The 22,744-nt window shown below is 40.7% G+C and overlaps 1 protein-coding gene across 2 annotated transcripts in view; it reads right to left on the bottom strand.

The window, feature by feature from the left end:
• The window catches only part of RAPGEF2 (Rap guanine nucleotide exchange factor 2), a 192,913-nt gene that overhangs the window by 50,962 nt on the left and 119,207 nt on the right, over positions 1 to 22,744 (bottom strand). For both annotated transcript variants that reach the window (XM_081332735.1, XM_081332736.1), the window contains exons 7-8: positions 11,829 to 11,960; positions 1,084 to 1,261 (exon numbers count right to left, since the gene is read on the bottom strand). In XM_081332735.1, the coding sequence (XP_081188861.1) occupies positions 1,084 to 1,261; positions 11,829 to 11,960 (310 nt within the window). The remainder of the gene's footprint in view (positions 1 to 1,083; positions 1,262 to 11,828; positions 11,961 to 22,744) is intronic.

Here is a 22,744-nt window from a genome sequence, read left to right as displayed (position 1 = left end):
TTCCCTTTATTTTTTGAGCAGTATATATAATGTTGTACTATTGGCATACTGTATGTCATCAGGGAAATTGTCTAGAAGGTACAAAGTCACCCCAGTTAGAAATGCAAATAATAATGGTATTTTATCACGTTTGGTAGATATGTAAAAAAGCTAGAAAAATTTGGATTCAAACAGATATGCTGATTCAGATGATTTTAAAAATTACTATACAATTAAAATCCATAGGTTTTTTCTTTTGAAATTGATGGGGGGAAAAGTCATGAAATTTTATTTTTTAATATTATAACTGCAGCTAGACTGTTGTATGCACAAAGATAGAAAGCTTCAGCATGACTCACAATGGAGGAATGGCTGGTGAAGAAGCTGGAATTTGCCAAGATGGCTAAACTGACTTCTTTATGAGAGAAAATAATTTTGTTGCTCACTGAAAACCTCTTATGAATTTTTTTGCATAAAAAAGAAAAAATGAACTTATGATTTTGATTAAACACAAAGATTACAGAAAGAAGGGCATCACATTGTAACTATAGAGAAAGAAATACATTTATAATTGTACTTATAACTGCTGTGAAGAAGATTGGAAGTAACTTCTATGTACCATTTTTCTTTCTATTCTATTTTTTATTTTTATGTTTCTTGCACACTAAGCTTTCTCACTGATTTCTTTTCTTTGTATTACTTTTACTTGTTTAGCTTCCTTTTTAATTTTATAATGTAATTTTATACATGTATACACTTACACAAAGATACTAAAGTTGAATGTTTAGATTAAAATTCTAGTGTATTTCAAACTCTACTCCTATCATTAAAAACTTAAGCAAAAAATATGAATTCTTAAATATTTTCAATAAAAACGAAATGTGATAGAAATGGAGACAAATGGAAAGCTAATAGGCTTAATCATTATATACACAACATGTTCATCTCAACATTTAGAATTTTATTTTGTTAATTCCATTTTGATTCATGGAAATAATTTCATTCAGTTAAATTCTGGAACACAAAATATCTAATCAAAAGTTCTTAATGCCCCTCAAGACAAAAATCTTCTTTTCCTTTCTTTTAATGTCAATGGTAGCTTACCAATATCATCATCTGTCCTGTCTACTGGATCTTTTTCTAGACAGTCTCTAACAATATCTCTGCTCATCAAAGGATCAGAAGCCCTCTCAATATCTTCCTCATCTTCATCATCCTCAGAATCTACTGCTGTTTCCGGTAATCCACTCAGGTCCATGTCACCAGCTTCACTTTCTGTGGCCTAAAATGATAATATAAAATTCAGAACAAAAGACTGTAGATTTTCTATGATGCTATCAAAACTGACATTAATTAAGTTGATTTATTACTTTTCATTCAGAGTATATGTTTGCCAAAAATAAGTCCTAAAGTGAAAATCCCATGATGTTGTAAATATTAAGGACCAAATTTACTTCAGTGAAAGTTCAGAAACAACAATGATATTTGAAAAGATCATATTTCAATAAATCAAATTTATCTTTTGAAATATATTTATATTGATAATTTTATTAAAGATATCTACAGCCCTGGAAGATTTTGTTGTTGTTGTTTTGTTGAACTACAATGGGATATATGAGTATTCTAGATCAGTGGCAGCACATGTAGCCCCCAATCCCCTCCGATCTCAACATCAATCCCAGATATCACATTCTGTACTACCTGCCATAGGTGAACAGACATTAAGTTCTCATTCTCAGCTTTATGGCCTGACAGATGCTCTTATCCATTCATTCTGCCCAATGCATATTCCCTTCTCTCTCCTTTTTTGGGATTCCTTAACCATTTTTTTTGACCCACAACCATTCCCCATCTGATTTTTCCATTTACAGGTTCCCAGGCCACTTTCCTATTTTTTAAACATCAGAAATTACTAAATACTGTGGAGAAATAAAAAAATGGGACTTCATTTTTTGCAATTTGATTAATTAAAAATGTAAAAATAAAAATGCTTTAAAAAAGCTCGCTCGTTCAAATAAAAGGGATTCCTGTTTTTCGAGAGTAGTCCTTACAATATAACAGAAGGTGTAGAAATTAAGGTAGTAGGAGTTGCGGTATCTGTGTTTTAAAGTGTCTTGAAGCACAACCTTTCACTTTAACTTGCTAAAAATAATGAAACAAAGCCATGTTATTTTTGCTAGAGAAGCAATTTCATTACCACTGGATAATAATCAAGTATTTAAAATACATTTTAAAAAACTAAAATTGTAAAACACCTTTATATCAAATGTTTTTTTTATTGTTGATAGTTATTTATTTCTTCATTAGAATTATGTTAAATTAGCACATACATGCCTTCTACATTTCCCCAAAATAACAACCATGAAAATCATCTGGGTGACTTTGGGTCTGTCACTCTCTCAGCTCAACACATCTCACAGGACTGTTATTGTGGGGGAAATAGGAGAAAGAAGTATTAGGCATATTCATCACTTTGAGTCAACCCCAAAATAGTCAGAGAAATAGAATGATGTTAAGTTATGCTGGTGGTAAATAAAAAGCTACGATTCCAGTGTATAAATAAGACCTTGCCTCTATAATAAAAGATATCAATAAGATGCTTGCAAAGATATCAAACAGACCAATTAACTTGCCTACAGTACTACAATAATGTTTACAGAAGAACTTGGTATCAAAATTAGAAAACCAAAAGCAAAACCTATTCAACCCTAAAGTAGAAGATCAGACCAAAGGACAAGATAAAAAAAAATTAAGAGCAGATGTGAGTAATTTAAAATCATGAAAGAGCAGAAATTGAAAAATGTAAAGAATAAGATGTCCCAAAGGTGCTTTTTCGCTTCTTGGATGAGAAGGGAAACATCTTCAAAGAAAAAACAAGAAAGTCCAGTTGCCTCTTAAAAAAGCACTCTTGTTACAACCATGACTGAGAATATCCATGCCGAGGAAGCCATTGTTCACTTAAAGACCTTGGAATTCACCTAACAACCAGAAATTCACTTAATGACAATAATTCATTTAATTACTACCCAAAAAAGGCCATAAAATCAGGCCAGTCACATAACCGACTCACTTTACAGCCATCATGAATTACAACTGTGATCGGAAGGCTCCATTATGGGTGTAACTCAAGGATTACTTGTAAAGGATTTGGGTCTCTCATGTTAAATGATTTATATCCCATAATTCTGAAAATTTGCTTGTTTATTTTCTTATTCAATTAGCATAGACACCTTTCTCAAAGCAGTAATTCTGGATGGTGAACAAAAAATAAAAATAATTATAACAGTTGAAGCACAATACAAAAATAAATTGATTACAAATGGCAGCCACGAGATATTATAATCCATCACTGTCAACATAACCAAGGAATGGGGCTGTTCAAACACTTGGAACCCCTGGCCCTTCAAATAGAAAAAGCATGCCTCCTGGTCTCCACCAACCAACATTCTTGACCGACGGGACTCAGAACATGCCCATTCTGTCAGACCAAATTGAATGGGTAGGAAGAATTGGCAGAAACTGGTCTCTCAGATAACCTGGCCCCAAGCCATGAAGTGTTTTAAAGTTGAGAACCAGCAGTATTAATCGCACCTGGAAACATATTGGCCACCAACCAAGCCACCAAAGCTTCAGACACAATCCAGTACCATGATGCAGCCATTCTCACATTCCAGCTAGCTACCAAGGTTTAGCCAGACCATGTAGCAGACTTTCTGGAACAACACCAAGCTTCCTCTGTCCCATCAGTCATTGGGGGTAGTCCAATCTATTAGGTTCAGTCTCCTTGTGGAGTGGGGCAGCACCACAGAACTATAGTCTTACCAGGCAAATGCCTGACCATGATGGGGAAAAACCAGACTCTCACCCAATTTCAGAAGATTCTGCTAGTGTTCCAACAGAAAAATCATGTCAGGTGTTTGCATCGGGGCCTGGGTTGCTTAGGTCAAGCCCTTGACTGTCATGGTGGCCATGAACTCCTGAGATACCTCTGCCCCAATACCCAGGAAAAGCAAATTGAGGTCTCCCAAAACCATAAGATTCCACTGCTAAATTTGCTGCAGAGTCAAGAAGCTCAGGCAGAGAGTTAGAGCTCAACTTAACAAATATGGTCTCACACCTAGCGATCTGAGGAACAGTGCCCTTGGATGCCTTCATGAATTTTCAATGACTGGATGAAATTAGAGATAGGCCAATATTCCCAAAGAAACCTATCCAGAAATCTGCAGTCTAATCGAAGTGATGTTAATGTCAGGAAAAATTCTAGCTGGTTTGAGTATACAGTAAATCTATTAATAAGAGCAAGCATGGGTTTATCAAGCTTCTGGCAGCTAGTGCAGTGAATATTTGGAATGCAAAGCACATTGATTCTGAGATTTCCTAATGTACTCTTGCTGATTAGGTAGGGAAAAAAAGGTTTGGAGGCCATTACCGTTAGATGGATTCACAGCTAATTAAACCGCTAAATCCACAAGGAATCATTACTGGCAGTGGTTTAATCTTGCGGGAGATTTTGATGAAAAGATAGGGGTATTTATCAAATCTGAAACCATACAAATGGAAGGGATAGGTAATACTGAAGATGACAAAAATAGTTCTGCAAGCTCAAACCCTAAATTTAAAACTTCAGTTTAAAATTTCATCATCATCATGATGAATATAGGCTTTAGGAGACTGATAAGCTATCGGAAGTTGCAAAGATGCAGATGTTTGGATAAATTGTCAGCTGAATGTAAATTAGTAATATAATGTTCTGGCTTATAATTAAACCAATGCTTAAATAAATGCATAAAGCCCTAAATGGCATGGGTCCAGATTACTTACGGGAGCACTTGCTGCCAGCGTCAACTTCCCTTCGTCCAGTGCGCTCCCACAGAGAGGGCCTCCTCAGGGTGCCGTCGGTCAGAGAGTGTCGGCTGGCGGCCCCCAGGGGGAGGGCGTTCTCTGTGGGCGCGCCAGACCTTTGGAATCATTTACTGGTTGAGCTCCGGATGGCTCCTGACCTTCGCTCTTTCCGCCGTGACCTGAAAACTCACCTATTTGAACAAGCCGGCCTGGTCTGATGGGTTTGGGGTATTTTAATTGTAATTTTAATTAACTTTTTACTGTAATTGGACTATTCTATTTAATTCTCATTTTAATTTTTGTATATTGTATTTTTATTGCATTTTATTGCCCTGTACACCGCCCTGAGTCCTTCGGGAGAAGGGCGGTATAGAAATTAAATTAATTAAATAAATAAATTGGGTGAACAGAAAAATAGAAAACATAAAGTAAATTTTTGTTCTCTGCATTTAACAAATGAGGCTGCGTGTTAAGAATTTTATTCAGTTTTCAACTGAATGAAGAAAGGCAGCATGCCCTGAAGGAGTCCAGCAAATGGCAGTTGCCCACTTGACACACCCGTGGACTCCAGGGGAGGGGACGCCGCGAGTGGCATGAGAGTCCGTGTTACTTGCACTATGCTGCCCAACCTCCAGCCTACTCAGTTTCAGCAGGCAGCAGCACGCTCTCCTCACTGCGCGGAGAGGCTGGGCCAGGCGAGGGAAAGTGGCGAGAAGCTGAACCTGCCTGGCTGCACACATAGGAGGCGGTGAATGCATGGCGCCTGGTGTCCCAGGTGACTGTTTTGCCCTGCAGGCTGACCATATTTCTGAGCCCTTTTACCTGGGACACCAGGCACACACCGCCTCCTCTGCTCTGTTTTCTCCCTCCCTCATCACAAATATCTTCCTGCCACTCTGCTGGGCAGCTCTTGTCCAGGAATTTAAGTGGCATTTAAGCCATGGCCACCAGCAGCACAGCCACCAGCTGCGCTGGCAGTCTCTCCCCCTCCCCTTGTCCCTTCCTGGGCACAGAGGGAGGAAGGAAGGAATGAGATGGGAATGAGAAAGGGAGGGAGGGAAGGAAGCAGGGAGGGAAGGATGGGACAATGAGAAGGAAAGAAGGGAGGGAGGGAGGGAGGAGGAAAGGAAAGGAAAGGAAAGGAAAGGAGGAAGGAAAGGAAAGGAAAGGAAAGGAAAGGAAAGGAAAGGAAAGGAAAGGAAAGGAAAGGAAAGGAAATTGTATTAATGAGAAGCGGGAGGGAGGGAGGAAGGAAGGAAGGAAGGAAGGAAGGAAGGAAGGAAGGAAGGGAGGGAGGGAGGGAGGGAGGGAGGGAGATTGGAATGAGAGGGATGGGGGTCTGAGAGAAGTCCTGCCTTAGCACTTGGCCACCAATAGCCCTGCTGCCCTTTCACCATCCCCTTGCCCCCTCCTCCTGGTCTATGCTCATGGTCTCCCATCCTATCGCTAAGGATGCTTTGGTTACAAAGCCGGGTATCCTCACATGGACAGGAAGTGGGCCTCCCTCTGACCCACTCACTTTGCCATCCTGCACCTACCATGAGCAACCAGAATAGAATAGAACAGAACAGAACAGAACAGAACAGAACAGAACAGAACAGAATAGAATAGAATCTGGAAGGGACCTTGGAGGCCTTCTAGTCCAGCCCCCTGCTCAAGCAGGAGTACCTATACCAGGGGTCAGCAACCTGAAACAGTGAAAGAGCCACTCGGAACCGGTTCCCTCACAAAAGGAAAAACTGGGAGCCGCAAAAAATGTGTGCACATTCGCATACATGCGCGCATGTGCAGAACAGGGTTTGACTGAAGAGTGGAGCCAAGGTGAGATATGCACCTACCCTGCATGTTTGAATTGATTGGTTGAACTTTTTTAGTTCCACCTTTTTTTTTTGGATTGCACATGGCAGAGGACTGGGAGCCGCAGGAAATGGCTGAAAGAGCCGCATGCGGCTCCGGAGCCGTGGGTTGCAGACCTGTGACCTATACCATCTCAGACAAATGACTGTCTAGCCTCTGTAAAAAAAATCTGGGGGCAAGCTATTCCACTGGTTAATTGTCCTCATTGTCAGGAAGTTTTTCCTTAATTCCAGGTTGCTTTTCTCTTTGATCAGTTTCCAACCATTGTTTCTTGTCCTGCCCTCTGGTGCTTTGGTGAATAACATGACCCCCTCTGCCTTGCGGCAGCCCCTCAAATACTGGAACACTGCTATCACGTCTCTCCTATTTCTTCTTTTCTTTAGACTAGCCAAACCCAAGTCCTGCAGCCATTCTTCATATGTTTTAGTCTCCAGGCCTTGGATCATCTTAGTTGCTCTTCTCTGAATTTTTTCCAAACTCTCAACATCTTTTTTGTGATATGGTGACCAAAATTGGCTGCAGTATTCCAGGTGTGGAAAGTGGGCAAGGAGAGTGGGCAGATCAACAGCAACAGCCTTGATGAGGAGGTAAGCACTGCCAGGCGCCCTCTCTTGGAAGTGGGGCTGGAGTGGGTTGGGCTGCAGGGTCCTGGTGTCCCGGGAACTCGAGGGCCAGGCTGGATGCTTGCCCCCCACTACCCAAGATTCTGGGCAGCTCATGCCACTGTCCAGGAGTCCCCCGTGCAACCCAAGAGGAACAGCAAGGCTCCTCTGGTGGACCATGCCCTGGCACCTACCCCAGTCCTACCCCCTTCACCAGAGATCCATGGATCCCCCCACAGCCTCGCCTGCACCCCCACAGGCGTCCCATGACCTGAGCGATGTTGAGCTAGCCACGCCCCCCTGGCCATTGACTTCGCTGGTCAAAAAGTTGCAAAAGGTGATCACATGACCCTGGGACACTGTGACTGTCATAAGTATGAATCAGTTGCCAAGCATCCGAATGTAAATCACATGACTCTGAGGATGCTGCAACAGTCTAAGTGTGAAAAGTGGTCATAAGTCACTTTTTTCAACGCTGTTGTAACTCTGAACAGTCACTAAGCAAGCTGTTGTAAGTCAAGGACTACCTGTACTTTAACATTTTTTCCCTTTTTTTTTATTTTGGTCATCATGTTTTTGATACCAGGCTAGGCGACTGGTGGTACTCGAATACTGCCATATCCTAAAAGTGGTACAATCTGTGAAAAGGTTGAAAAGCCTTGATCTAAGGAATGGCTAAATATCATGACTCTAAAGCTGTATCATGTACTGAGGAAACTGAATTGACCTGGAAGTTGGAATACATGATGTGTAGGCTCTAATCACATGATATTCTTAACTGGGTTGTGAAAGATGTATTTGTATATACCCTAATATTTCCTAATAACAATGAGATGCAGGAACAATAATGGAAAGAAACAGGCTCTCCACTCTTAGTTAATTCAAACTGCTTTGGGCAATCAACTACTTGATATGGTTTTAATCTTAATCTGTAATAAAGTCACAACATAGCTGCTATTGACTAAAATCACATCAAGCAGAAGATTGTCCTCTGACAGAATGAAGTTATTACAGCCTCTGCTTTTAAATTCAGCTGGTCATCTTTTTCTCCTACTTTTCCAACATCTTAATGGAAAGCCTGATTTGTATTTTTCACAGTTGTGTGTTAGATTTTACAGGTAGTCCTCAACTTACAACAGTTCATTTAGTGACTGTTTGAAGTTACAATGGCACTGCAAAAAGTGACTTATTACCATTTTTCACACTTATGATCACTGCAGCATCTCCAAGTGATCAAAATTCAGATGCTTGGCAACTGACTCACATTTATCACTGTTACAATTTCCTGGGATCATGTGATCCTTTTTTTGTGAACTTCTGATAAGCAAAGTCAATGAGGAAGCCAGATTCAGTCAACAACCATGTTACTAACTTAACAACTGCAAAGATTCACCTGGCAACTGTGGCAAGAAAGTTCATAAAATGAAGCATAATTCAATTAACAATTGTCTTGCTTAGCTCAGCAAAAGAAATTTGGGGCTCAATTGCGGTTGTAATTCAGCACTCCTACTTTGGGAAACTAGCTTCCATTATATCATTTATAAACACTGAAATTGTTTTTTGTTACTACCGTATATCGAATAAGTCCCCCATAAAAAAAACATAAGTTAAGTAGGACTTCCGGTTTTGCAGTAGTGACCGGTCGTGGGCTTGTGGATTCTCCGCACCCTTGTGGCTAATTTTGCCCTGCCAGGGGATCCTAAATGGGTCTAAGTCATCTGGGAGAGGTGACAAAGAAAGAAGGGTGCTCCAGTGATTCTGGAACTGCGGCAGCCATTCCATTCGATTTGGGAAAAGCCTTCTAACCTGACATGAGAAAGGTTGGCCGTATTGCATTGACCAGCCCAAGCTACTAGCAACTGAAGTCCAAAAGCACTAACCAGCACTATTGTAAACAGCGTGCTTGAAATTGGGTGAGGAATTCGATCTTCTCTTTTCTATTCTACATTTAATTTCCTGGAAAAGATCCACAAGAAGCAAAGGGAAGGAGGGGGATTTCTGCCCTACCCTTATACTAACGGAAGTAGCAAATTAATCTTTTTATGGAGGATCAAAATATAGGGTAGTGAAATAAATATAAAAGCTGACACTTAAAACTTAAATTTGGATAAATCTAAAATTGTGTGAATGGTTAAGAATCTCATTGTAAAGGTAATTGTTCATTTTGGAAATTGAAAAACAAATAGTTACTGACACCTAGTGGCAAATGAAGACTATGACAGCCATGACTTTAATATAAGACTTGGCAAAATCTGGGAAAAGATAATCTGTGTTTTTGACCTTCAAAGCTTTAACAAAGAACAGCAGTGACAAAAAAAGACTATAATCTGGGCTGCAGACAAAGAAAAAAATATAAATTTCAGAAAAAAAATCTTTTTTGAACAATTTGGATTACAAATATCTATCTGACTCTACAGCCATTTACAGAGAAAAGAAAGGAAGAGGAAAACTCAAATTCTTAGCTATCATGGATCAGAGACATGTAGAAAGAACATATCAAGAAAACATAAATACTTCACAGGAGGAGGTATATAGTATACTGCAACTAATTCAAATAACAATGACTTTAAACCACAAAGAAATCCAAAACAACTTTGAAAATATAAATCAATCTATTTCTAAGTTAACTCTACAACAAAAAAATTCCCAGAAAACAACAACAGAGAAGGAGCAGATAAAACAGATAAATGGATATAGAATTGAGAATAGAGACTTAAAGAAGGAACTTAACAAAACAAGGAAAAATGATTTAATCCTAGTGGGGAAAAAATTCACAAGAATTGGAAAAAAAACTTATCCCTTAAGACTACAAAATAAATCCGAGGACAAGAAAACAGATTGGATAAAATGGACTGTAGAGATGTCAGGAACATTGGAGAGAAAGCAAATGATAAGAGAAGCAGAGAGAAAGAAAAAGATTTTCAACAAACATGGAAAGGCAGAAGCCCCATACAAAGATACTTCTCCTGATTTACTTTTTATATCTACAGCAACATTTACCAACATACAGAAAAACCTTTTGATTCAGCAAAATACATTGATTAAGAAAGACACTGGGTAAAAGAAAAAGACTAAAGTGAAAACTAAGAAAATAGATGATGGGACTTACCAGAGAGAATACTTAAAAAAGAAACATTTGTTTGAATATGGTTAAAGGAATAGAAAAGTTTTGGAATATATATGTCATTCTAAGAGAGATGAATTCTCTAAATATAATATAGTATGCTTTTTTCTCTTTTTTGTTCTCTTTCTTGATATGAATATTATAAAAAAAGTTGAAATGACCTTAGATAAATAAAATGTTTTAGATATTTAAATGTGATTGAATTTAAGAAAATTATAATGGATAAAAATGTTTTGAATAAGTGTTAAAGGACTAGATGACTAGATGTATTAAATGGAATGTTTAAAGATAAAACATATTTTTAATTATGGTTAAAAAGAATAAGAAATTTAGGAAATAAATACATATTAGCTTAGGAGGGATATATATTGTAAGTAGTATGTTATTTTTTATGCTTCTTTACTCTTGCTTTTCTTTCTTTTTTCCCACTGTTTTATCTATTCCTTAAGAAATGTAAAAGTGTGAGATGGTTCATTTGGAAAAATAGAGTTAAATTCTTAAATGTAAATAATTTTTGAGAAAATCTTAACCAGTAAGATTATCTAGAATTTGGTGGGAGAAACAAATTAAAATAAGGACTGTAACAGGATCTATGATAAGGCAACCACAATGATTGGATAGAAAAGAAATATTATATTGTTGTGATTATTATTTTTAGGACTATTGGGAAAAATATATTTTTAATTGTTATCTATCAAAACAATAAGAATTGTATTAACTCAATATTTGCAAAAGAGGATATTTTGGGAAAAGAGGAAATCAACTAAAGCTATTTTGTGGATTATGGATTATAGAAATCAATTGTTAGTGATTGTTTTATAAATGTAACCCAGACAACACACTGTTCACCAATTGTGATTTATCTTTAAAAAAATAAAAAAAAAATTACAAAAAAACATAAGCTAAGTATCTGAGTTTGTTTTGTTGTATGACAAGTAATATGAAAAATTATAAAAATGTTTCTATAATTCATCTTTTAGACTTTTTTGGTAAATATTAATTAGTCAAAGCAAACAAGCTCCTCTACCAAAAGCAAATGGAAATATATGTGTCAAAATAACTACTATATGCTGCGAAGTGTTATTTATCCACCAGTATGCTTGCTGATACTTGTAACTAGATCTGAATCAAACTCTTCTACTTTCAACTTCAAAATTCCAACACATGTTCGTATAACTTGAAAATTAATGAATGGATACATAAGCATTTCCATAAGAAGATAACCTGTAATCGCTGATATGATGCTGAATTACAGCTCCCTGTAGTTTTCAGTACCAGTTTCTATTACGTGGATAGTCGGTAATTGTTTGCCATCAACATAAATCATTGAAGGTTTCACAAATTTGCTTACAAGTAATTCAACAAGGATATTCAACTGTTAACATTTAACCGGGAATGAGATTTTAAAAACAGTTATAGGATACCTGATAGATATCAGACAGACTGCTACTGCCAGAGTCACTAGTGATGCTACATCCTGAATGACTAGATGAAACGTGGGTCACCTGTGGGTGGAGACTGTCAGTGAGGTGCAGTTTTGTAAAATCTGCAGGTAGCTGTGGACAGAAGGAGAAAATATATCTTTAGGTTTTGCATAATGGCAAAGATTTCATAAAAAATTTCAAATTTCACAGTACATGTTTTTTTCCAAGATATGAACAAATTATTAAGCATGTTCATGGTTTAAGAATAATGTGAAGAAATATTACAAGGCAATGCTTTATATTCGTAGGTGAAAACTTTGAATGCTCATTATACTTAAAAAGCAACAGCCTTTGTTATTTTTCAAAGAAAGGAATATGCATATCTAAAACAGACCTTTCAATAAGCCATATTTAGTAGTAATTTCTACTGAAATCATTAAGAGTTTTAGAATTAATAGGAGTTACCATGAATGCAGTGAAGATTGCAAGTATTGATTTATATGAGTGGAACTCCTGTTAATTTTTAAATATAAATGCTTTGTACAGAACTAGAAACAATATTTCAGTTACTGGAATAAGTATCCATCCTTTCTGATATCTAAGGACTACAAAAAATCATTTTAAGTACAGTAACCGTTAGTTTATCAGGGAAACGCTATGTGTTAGATATTAATTATAGCCAAATTCACATTCAGTCAATTTACATTAACATCATTACACAAAAGTTATAAATAAATACAATTTATCCAAATTTCTTAAAATATCCATAAAATAGAATTCATCTGTTACCTGAGATACTAGCAGGACAATTTTGTTGTTTCTTACATCTAAATTCTGCAAAACTAAGATCTTTTAAATTGATGACTTACTGTACTAACATTTTAGAGTTGGCAATGCTTTTACATGTCTTCTTCATATATTAGTATGAGATTAAAAAACAAAGTGTGATATTTTTTTAATTTGTTGTTTAAAACAAAGAGTACACAATCTAAAAATTTTCCGATCCTTATTTTGAAAAGAAGTTTGTTATTTTTATAAATTAAGAACTGGTATACATATAATATTTTCCTTAAGCTCTAATGGCAAGAATGAATCTTATGTATTCAATAACAGTAATAATTTTTTGGTACCAAGTATGTGCAAATTTATTGAGAATTCTGATACATATTTTTTAAAATTTCTGGAAATCTTGGCTACTTATAATTTCTAGAAGTACCAGCAACTTTGACTATCTCTTTGACATTTGCCTGCTGCTGTTGCCATTGCCGCGAGGTGAGGTGAGAAAGGTGGCGGAGTGGGGATGGCCTGCTGTGGGCCACAGGGTGCGTGGGCGTGGGGTGTGTGGGGCAGCTCTGGAGCTGGGCTTGGGTGAGGCGGAGCAGGAAAGGAGATGGGGGCTCCCTACCCTTCCTGTTCGCTGGGACCATCGCAGGTATTCAGCAGAGCTAGAGGAAGAGATTGGATTACTAGCTCCGAGTGCACAGGGGCCGTGGCATGGCTTCATCCCCACCCTGCCACCTGCCTTGCCTCATGGCAGTGTCCCAAGCATGCGTCATGGCCGTGGGCCAGCAAAGATAAGACAGTGGGATGGAGTGGGGGGCGGCGGCTGTGCAGCGTGTCCGGATCATGTTCCTCCCTCCCTGCCTCTGCCAGCTGCTTGGTGGGCTGGGCTGACAGTAGCAGTGTTCTGACTCACCTGCACTGCATGGGCTATACAGCTCCAGAGCATGCCAGCTAAGGGTTGCCCCTGCTTGCTCGCTGCCTCCTGTGGGCATGCTAGGGGAGCATCCAGCCATGGCCCCACGGGCCGGATATGGGCCCAACACAGGCCGAATCCGGCCCATGGGCCTTGTGTTTAACATGTCTACATTAAATCAAGTGTTAATTGAAGACTTACGGGACAGGAGTGGCAACAAAAATGATGTCCATTAAGAATGATGGTCCACACAAAAGCAACGAAAAATTGCAGGCACCAAAATTTAGAAAACATTTATTTCATACAAGTGCATTAAGGACGTCCGTTACAACACACAACGTACTGAATTATGAAACACATCCGTTCCTTATCAAGTGTGCACGTTATTCGTGGATTGTGCCTGTACTACGATTGGTCATTCGGAAAGTTCATCTGTTAACATAGGCATTTACCTATTGTCCAAAGGTGCCCACTTGGGTACTTACAAATACTTAATTATAATTTATATTATAATTTATTTAAATATTAATGTCAATATTATTTATTTATATTTAATTATATATTATTATTTTATAATTCAATAAGTCAGTCGTGGTGTTGCAACAGACATACTAAATGCATCCATCTGGCTGGCAATCTCAACTGGGGTTTCTTTTGGGGATAGTGCTAATATTACAAGTATTCTAAAAATTATGTTTATTTTCTGGTTGAGTCTTATTTTTGAGGAAACACAGTAGGTCTGTCTACCTTATAATTTACTTACCATACCATCCTATTCAGTTTTGTACAGTTCAGGAATTATTTAGTGTTATAGTCATACAATGCATGTTTAAACACATTCTACTTCCCTCTTCTACCCTCACATAACTACATAGATAGAACACTTCACAGGTGATGTTGAGATGGGCAATTAAAGAAATACAAGGGGAAAAACATAACTTTGTTAAATGTTGTCACTTTTAACTATTAGCTATATAATCATAAATATATTCTTAGACACAGATAAGTAAATTAGGTATACATACTATGCTCAATAGAAGCATGCATACATACATACACACACACACACACACACACACACACACACACACACACACATAAACCAAACTTGTGTAAATATCATTATTTTCAAATTCAGAATAGAGCTGGAAGAACTTTGTGGAGGTCTTCTAGTCCAACCCCTTGCTCATGCAGGTGCTCCTATACTATTTCAGACAAGTGGCCATCTAGTCTCTTCGTAAAAGCCTCCAGTAATGAAGCACCCACAACTTCTGAAGGTAGGCTGTTCCACTAGTTAATTGTTCTCACTGCTAAGAATTTTCTCCTTAATTCCAGGTTGCTTCTCTACTTGATAAGTTTCCATCCATTGTTTCTTATCCTGCCCTCTGGTGGAAAATAAGTTGATGCTCTCTTCTTTGTGCCAGCCACTACTGGAACACCACTATCATCTTAACCCTAGTCCTTCTCTTCTTCAGATTAGCCATACCTAACTCCTGTAACTGTTCTTCATATGTTTTAGTCTCCAGGACTTTGTCTTATTTGCTCTTCTCTGCACTTTTTCCAAAGTCTCAACATCTTTTTGTGGTGATCAAAACTTGATGCAGCATTCCAGGTGTGATCACGATATGAATACTTCACGTGATTTTGATTCTATGCCTCTTTTTATTCATCCAAGCTTTGTATTAGCTTTTTTGGCTGCTGCTGCACACTACTGGCTCATATTTAAGACTTCAAGGTCTCTCTCGCAGTTACTGTTTTTGAGTCAGGTTTTGCCTAATCTGTATGTTCAGTACCAGCCTGCTACCGGCCCTGCAGATAAGGCAGGGACAACCCCTTTTACAAGAAGGCAAGAGGCTGGAACTAAGCCTACCAAATTTATGGATACAAAAGCAAACAAGACACGAACCATGAAACAGGAGCTATTCAAGCGGTTGCCTTCAGCAAACCAGCCCTCCCACGCATTCCCCTTTTATACAGTTCAGGGCGTGGCTTCTCTCTGCCTCCTCCGAGGTGCCCCATTGCCTTCCTCTGTTTACTCCTGATTGACTGCCTCCTGCGTTGGGCATCCTTGAACAGGGCCAGCTGTGGGTCATCTTCATCCACGCTGTCAGGCTCACACAGCTGGGTCTCTGTCGTGACCAGGTGGGAGGGGCCTGGCTGAGGGCTCTCATCAGCAAGCTCTCCAACCCCCTCAGCAATCTCTTCAACACCCCCCTCCTCCTCTGAGTCGTCCGACCTAACTGCCGAACCCACAGGCTGACCCTGAATCACAACACTGTACTTGTACCTTTGATTTTCCTGTCTAGGTGTAAAACCTTGCTTTTCTCCACATTAAATTTCGTTTTTTTGGATAGGACCCCTTGTTCACGTCTGTCAAGCTCATTTTGGATTCTGAGGAAAAGCTTCTGTGGTCTGTACCACAGCTTAACTGGAATCCTCACATAGAGAGCTAGAAATAGTTCAATTGTATTGATACTTCAAAATCTTTTGATGGCCTTTGATACTATTGACTAAGGTAGCTGGTTGGAACACTTGGGGAATTAGGGACTGGAAACACCATTTGCTCCAAGAACTACGAGAAAGTGGTAGTGAAGACTTCTTCTCAACCTGCTTGGAATTTTACAACTTCATTGTGCTGTATCATATGTCTTGTGTTACTTTGTATCTTTAAGGACTGACTAGGACAGTGATGGTGAACCTCTTGGGCTCAGTGTATCAACAATTTGGGAAGCAAAAGGGAAGCAATTCTCTGTTCTTCCTGCTCCCCCATGTGGACCACTCTGAACAGTGGCACTTGGCAGCAGTGTCAAGACCTGGGCCTCAACTTCAGCCCTAGCATCATTGCTGCCACTCAAAAAGGCCACCTTATGCCAATCTCCAAGGTGTGCAAGTCTTGGGAACAAAGCAATTGCCTGGTGATCCAGCACTCTCCAGGATTTGCCACGTGCTGCTTACCTTCAGGTGATGTTCTCTTTCTGTTGACGGGCCCTGCAGTTTACCTGAGTCTGCTCTAGGCTGCACAAGCCTTTGTTCTTGAAGAGCTTTGAAGAGCGCTCTTCCGTGCCCTCTGAAACCTCCAAAAACTATGTGAAAACACACCCCAATTCTTGCATGTTTTTCAGAGACTCAGGACGCCATGTAAGAACATACCTCATTCTCATGTGGCATCCACAGCCTCCAACAATTGCATGAGAACAGAGCGTACTTCCGAGAATAGTTGTCAAGCATTGGTGAACGTTAGTGTATCACCCAAAATGTTATGACATGTCATCTTTGACACACATATCATGGGTTTGCCTTCACAGGGCTAGGAAATAAAACTTGCAAGCTTTGTAGTTATTAACTGACTATATTCAACCACATATTCCTCTTAGATAAAGTTAAACATCTCCAATATTTTCAAGTACCTCAAGTCTAGTCTACAAGGAATTACAGTTATGGGACAGCAGTTTGCAAACTTGAACAAGATAAAGATGTTACTAATTCCAAGGACTAAATTTAATTTAGCTATCATGAAAAGAGTTGGCAATTTTAAAGTCCTCCTCAGTCCAGCACTGGCATTGCATCACCGCAAAAGAGTAATAGCATTGAAGGTTGTTTATCAATCTAAGCCAGATAAACCAGATGCATCATTATCTGTAGGAATCCAAGCTTCAGTGACTGATATGCTGATAATTTCAAGGTTAGGTATTTATTATCATTGAGACAGAATTTGGAGATGTTCAAAAATTGCAGCTGCTACAGAATTTGGTAGCATACAGCCTTCTTCAACCTCTTTCTAATTTTCCATACTGAACTAATTTCACTATGTGGAAACACACCAGTAGGCCAACTAGGCATCATCTATCTATTTCCTCAAATATTCAAATTAGTCACCCAGGCTATCATATTGTTTCAAGCACTGGAAATATTGCAACTGAAATATCAGGGTTCATTAACGTTGCTCAGACCTTATACCAGCAACATAACTATATCAACATCTTCCACAAACATAGAAGTAGACCTCAACTTATGACCATTGGTTTAATGACTGTTCAAAGATATGATGCGGTTGAAAAAAATGATTTATGACCAGTCTTTGCACTTCTGACCACTGCAACATCCCCACAGTTACATGATCGAAATTTGGGTGCTTGACAACCAACATGTATTTACCAAGACTGCAGTGTCCCAGAATCACATGATCACTATTTGTAACTTCCTCAGGGAGCTTCCGACAAACAACATCAATGGAGAATTAGCAATGAATTCACATAATGATGGCGTGATTTTCCTAACTGCCACAGTAATTTGCTTAAGCACCATGGCAAAAAAGATTGTAAAATCAGATGACTCACTTAATGACTATACTGCTTAGTGATGGAATTTTCAGTTCCATTGTGGTCGTAAATCAAGGATTCACTATAAATTTTAAACCATAATCACTGCTCCTAAAACAGCATGCCTCGTGTTAGCTTCACTAGATACACCATACCAAGAAACCAACTCCACAAGAAAGCTAAAACTAATTTAATTGATATAACAATAGAATTTTGCAAAGCTGATTGCACTGCTATTTATACTTCAGTGAATTAGAGATACATCTGTACTCAATAAAGTTTTACATTAAGAGAATGTCTCGAAGGTGTTTCTTGGTTGGGTTCGTCAGTTGGAACCTTGACAACTGCTTTAGCACTGTTGTTTATAACTCAAACCACTCTAATGTACTGTTAATAAACTACCCACTGGGCAATGACATTGCACTTTCACAAGAAGGCCTGAACCGTTCATTTTTAAGCAAATTCTCACAAGCAAAAATAAACAACAAGACAATGAAGCTAACATGGGAACCAGACCGTACAGACCTTAATATGAAAACCAGATCCTACAAAAAAAAACTACTTGTCTAAGAAAACTTACTTTGCCATCATACCTACACCAACAACATCATTACAGGTTCCAATAAGGGTATGCACAAGATTAAAGTGCCTTCATGTGGTCTTCCTCTACTGTGATATATGCCATTATCTGCCAGAATGCTCCTCTGGGATACTAAGTGTATAACAGGGACCAGCTTTGTGCAGAAGGATTAATGTACTGTTTGACATTAGAACGTAAAACAATGAAAAAATAACAGCAGACCATTTTAACCTTCAAGAACAATTTATGGCAGAACTCAAGCCATCTTGAAAAAGCAAGAATTTAACAGCACCATTGAGCTACAGATTACTGAACTCACAAACATGGAAAAGTTTCAGACAATCTCAAAAAGGCTCGACAATGCGTTTTACACCTTTCAATTGTTAAAGTGCTTACTCATATGTACTTGTATCAGCATAAACAAGTTGTATTGCCCTCCTTTCCTGTCATCTCTGCCTCACCTCAAATTAAATCCTACATCAGTGTAAGCCCGTGGTGGCGAACCTATGACACGCGTGCCACAGGTGGCACGGAGAGCCCTCTCTGTGGGCATACGCGCAGTTGCCCCAGTCCTAGGTTTTCGGCTGGGTTTTATAAAACCTTTTTGCTTTAGGCCTCCACCGTCGTGTGCAAAAAACAAAAAACGTTTCATCAATCAATTTCAACTTATTGTGGGGGGGAAAAAAGATCTCAAAGTTGGAATTGATTGATTGAACTTTTTAGTCCCACCCAGTCTGCTGTTACCACTGCAGCCACGCCCACCCAATGGGCCACGTCCACCCGGCACCCAACGATACATAAGTAGGTTTTGGGTTGCAGTTTGGGCACTTGGTCTCTAAAAGGTTCGCCATCACTGGTCTAAGCACTCCGTATATCTGATGAAAGTGAGCTACAGTTAAAAAAGACATCTTATGCCTTTCGACAAAATCTGTAAAGATAATCCTTGTTTAGCAAACACAATTGGGATTGGCAGCTCTGTTCTTAAGCAAAATGGTTGCTAAGTGAGCCTCACTCACTGAGATAAAATTTTAGTTGTCTGATTTAGTGCAGGGCTTTTCAATCTTTTCACCCATTGTACCACTTTTAGGATAAGGCACTATCCGAGTACCACCAGTCACCCAGCAAGGTGTCAAAAACTTGACCAAAAAAAAGAGGAAAAAATGATAAAGTACAGGTAGTCTTCGACTTACAACAATTTGCTTAGTGACTGTTCAAAGTTACAATGCCACTGAAAAAAGTGACTTATGACCATTTTTCACACTTATGACTGTTGCAGCATCCCCAGGGTCATGTGATTTACATTCGGATGCTTGGCAACTGATTAATACTTATGACATTCAGTGACCTAGGGTCATGTGATCACCTTTTGCAACTTTTTGACCAGCGAAGTCAATGGCTGGGGGTGCGTGGCCAGCTCATCACACAGGTTGCAGGGTGCCTGGGGGGGGGGAAATCCGTGGGTGTCTGGTACAGAGGGGTAGGACTAGGGTGGGTGTCTTCCTTCCCTCCCTCTCTCCCATTGTCCCTTCCTTTCTTCTTTCCTTCCTTTCCTTCTTTCCTCTCACCTTTCAGCCTTTCCTTTCTCTTTCCTTTCCTCACCTTTCTCCCTCTCTTTTCCCTACTCACTCTTCTTTCTTGCTTTCTCTCACATTTCTCTCTTCCCCTTCCTTTTCTTTCCTTCCCTTTTTCATCCATTTATTTCTTTTCCTTCCCTTCCCCATCCACGTACTTTCCCTTTCCTTCCCTCCCCATTTGGTCAGCCGGTAAAATTGTCTGACAGATCCCTCCAGGGGAGTTTTTTAAAAAAAGAAAAAAGGAGAGACAGGGCAGCTTTCTCAACCTGGCACCCTCCAGCGGGTGGGGGGGCATGGTGTCCTCTCTCGCCAAGAAGAATTGTGGGAATCGGGAGACCTGGAGGACCACCTGGTCTTCCCGGAGCTCCTTAATGTTCCCAAAAGGACAAGGGGGGTTCTCCGGGGACATCAGGATGCCACCTAACTACCTGACAGGTAGAGACTCGGAGTTGCTGCTCTTTTTATCCTGGCTGGGAAAAGGTGTGTGTGTGTGTGTTTGTGTGAGGACGGGACTCGGGCACAGGATGCGTCTCCCCACTCCAGAGAGCCCCGCTTTCCCCAGCGTGTTGCTCCCGGCCTTATTCGCAGGAGAGGAAGGCCGCCTGCCATACTGCCTCGGGATCATCTGCGGGAACCAAGAGGGCCGGGAGTGAAAGCATGGCTTTGGCTGGGGAGTTCAAGGAAAGGGTGCCTGGGAGCACTCCAGGGGTAAAGAGCCGGAAGGCTCCCAAGGGGGCATCTGGCCCGGCCTTCTGCAGCTTGGCCGCGCCACGACAAGGTCTCATCAGGGGCAGCACGCTCTGGCTTCCTGGGCTCAGCTGGCAGAGGGCCGTCTGCTGCTCCCACCTGCGCCAACCAGGCGAGCGCAGGAAAGCGGAGCCGGGTGGCCGTCTCCCCCCCACCAGGCCCGGTGCCTCCTCTACCTAGCCATGAGGGAGCGGCGCCTGCCCTGCCCGCCTGCCTCACCGGGCAGTGGCTGCTCCCTCCCTCCCTGCCCACCACCCTTCGCCGGCCTCTGTGTAGAGAAGTCAAGCCAAGGCTGGGCAAAGGTCGTGGGCGCTTCTCCGTGGGGCACGCCGGCCATCAGAACCACCTGGGCCCCCCATCCCCTGGCCGCCCCTCTGGCTTCGGGTCTGCCCGTGGACTTACCTCCTCCACTTTGCGCCCCTTGGGCTGTGCACCCCGCCGGCCCAGCCATGTCGCGGATGGAGCTCTACAGGGGTTGTGGGCCGGAACAGCCCGGATCTCCCTGCCGTCTCCTTCACCAGAGCCGCCCGTGGTGCCCCCCGTGGCTCCCTTTGTGACCAGAGGAGTTTGTTCCTGGAAAGCGCAAGTCCTCCCTGCCTGCGTCCTGGCCAGGAAGGCAGCAGGGAGTCACTCTGGCTCCCCTTTTCCCAAGGGGGAATCTGAGGCCGGAGGGATCACATGCAGATGCCTCATGACGGCACTCCAGAGCCGCTCGACCATTGTAATTTTGCCCCATTTTACGAATTTCTCTTGCCATGTTTGTTCAGTGAATCCCTGCAGTTGTTAAGTTAGTCCCAGAGTTGTTTGAATCCGGCTTGACTTTGCTTCTCATTCTTAAAATAAATTAAAACAATTCTCAATATAAATATAAAAAATAAAATATGCTCAGCTAAGGAAGATAACACAATCAACAGTCACTATTAGCCAGGATACAGGACCCTTCCCACACTTAACCAGAACTTTAGGGCCTTACAAAATGCCAGCAGGGTCAGGGCTATCTACAGAGAATGTTCCACATAGTAGGTACTATGGTAGAAAGGGAACACCCCTGGGCTGGACTGTACCAACTAGCATTCCTTGGCTAAAGTGGTTCAGCCACAGCGCGGAAGGAAGGAAGGAAGGAAGGAAGGAAGGAAGGAAGGAAGGAAGGAAGGAAGGAAGGAAGGAAATTGTATGTTAAACTCATATCTTCAATCACATCAGTCTGTCCTCCTGAGCGCATTGTAGAATAACCAGATCTTAACTGAAGCCCACAATTAAGGGAGCCGACTGAATCTCTGCGGTGAGAAAATTCTAGCATGGGGCCTATCAGAATATAAGGAGGATGCTTCCAGTTCCGGATCATGGCACTGCCAGACAAGTGAGGCGATTGCTCCTCACGTTGTCTGGCTTTCTATCGCAAGGGGCCCCTGTAAAGGGGTCAAAAGTCACCCTGGAGGGGCAACAAGTGGGGGAGAGGACCCTCCTATCGATGGTGGAAGGGCGGCACCCCTCCTGTCATTCTGGAGCAGCTCTGCGGACCGACGAAGAAGGGATCGGCCACTCCCATGGCCCATCGCTTCTGCTGTTTCCTGCAGAGGCCAAACTTACAATCAAGCACTTGAAAGCACAGTGGAGGAACTGGGTGAGACCTGCCTTCTCTTTATTCCAACTTTTTACTTTTTCCTGTCAAAAGCCTCTTGAATCTGCTTCCCCTTGCGAGGAGAGAGGGAAGGGAACTTTTTTTCCTCACCCTCTCAAATAGTGGCGTTTGTTTACACGGGGGGGGACCTTGAAAAAATATAACTAACTAATTGGACCTACATCCCTTTTATATTTGGTGACCCAAATACTCCTATCTTCACAGGAACTGGCTACCCTATCTATTTGATAAAAAAAGGAGAAAAAAAGGAGAAAAAGACATAGAAGGAGTTAAATTTGATAAAAATTTACTCTGTCTGAAAAGGATTTTAAATACTCTGGGGACATCCTGTGGCTAAGCCTGGTACAGAAAGTGAACA

The sequence above is a fragment of the Vipera berus genome (genome assembly GCF_964194415.1).
Source record: "Vipera berus genome assembly, chromosome: 7".
Classification (NCBI taxonomy): domain Eukaryota; kingdom Metazoa; phylum Chordata; class Lepidosauria; order Squamata; family Viperidae; genus Vipera; species Vipera berus.
This window is presented reverse-complemented; position numbering and strand designations above follow the sequence as displayed.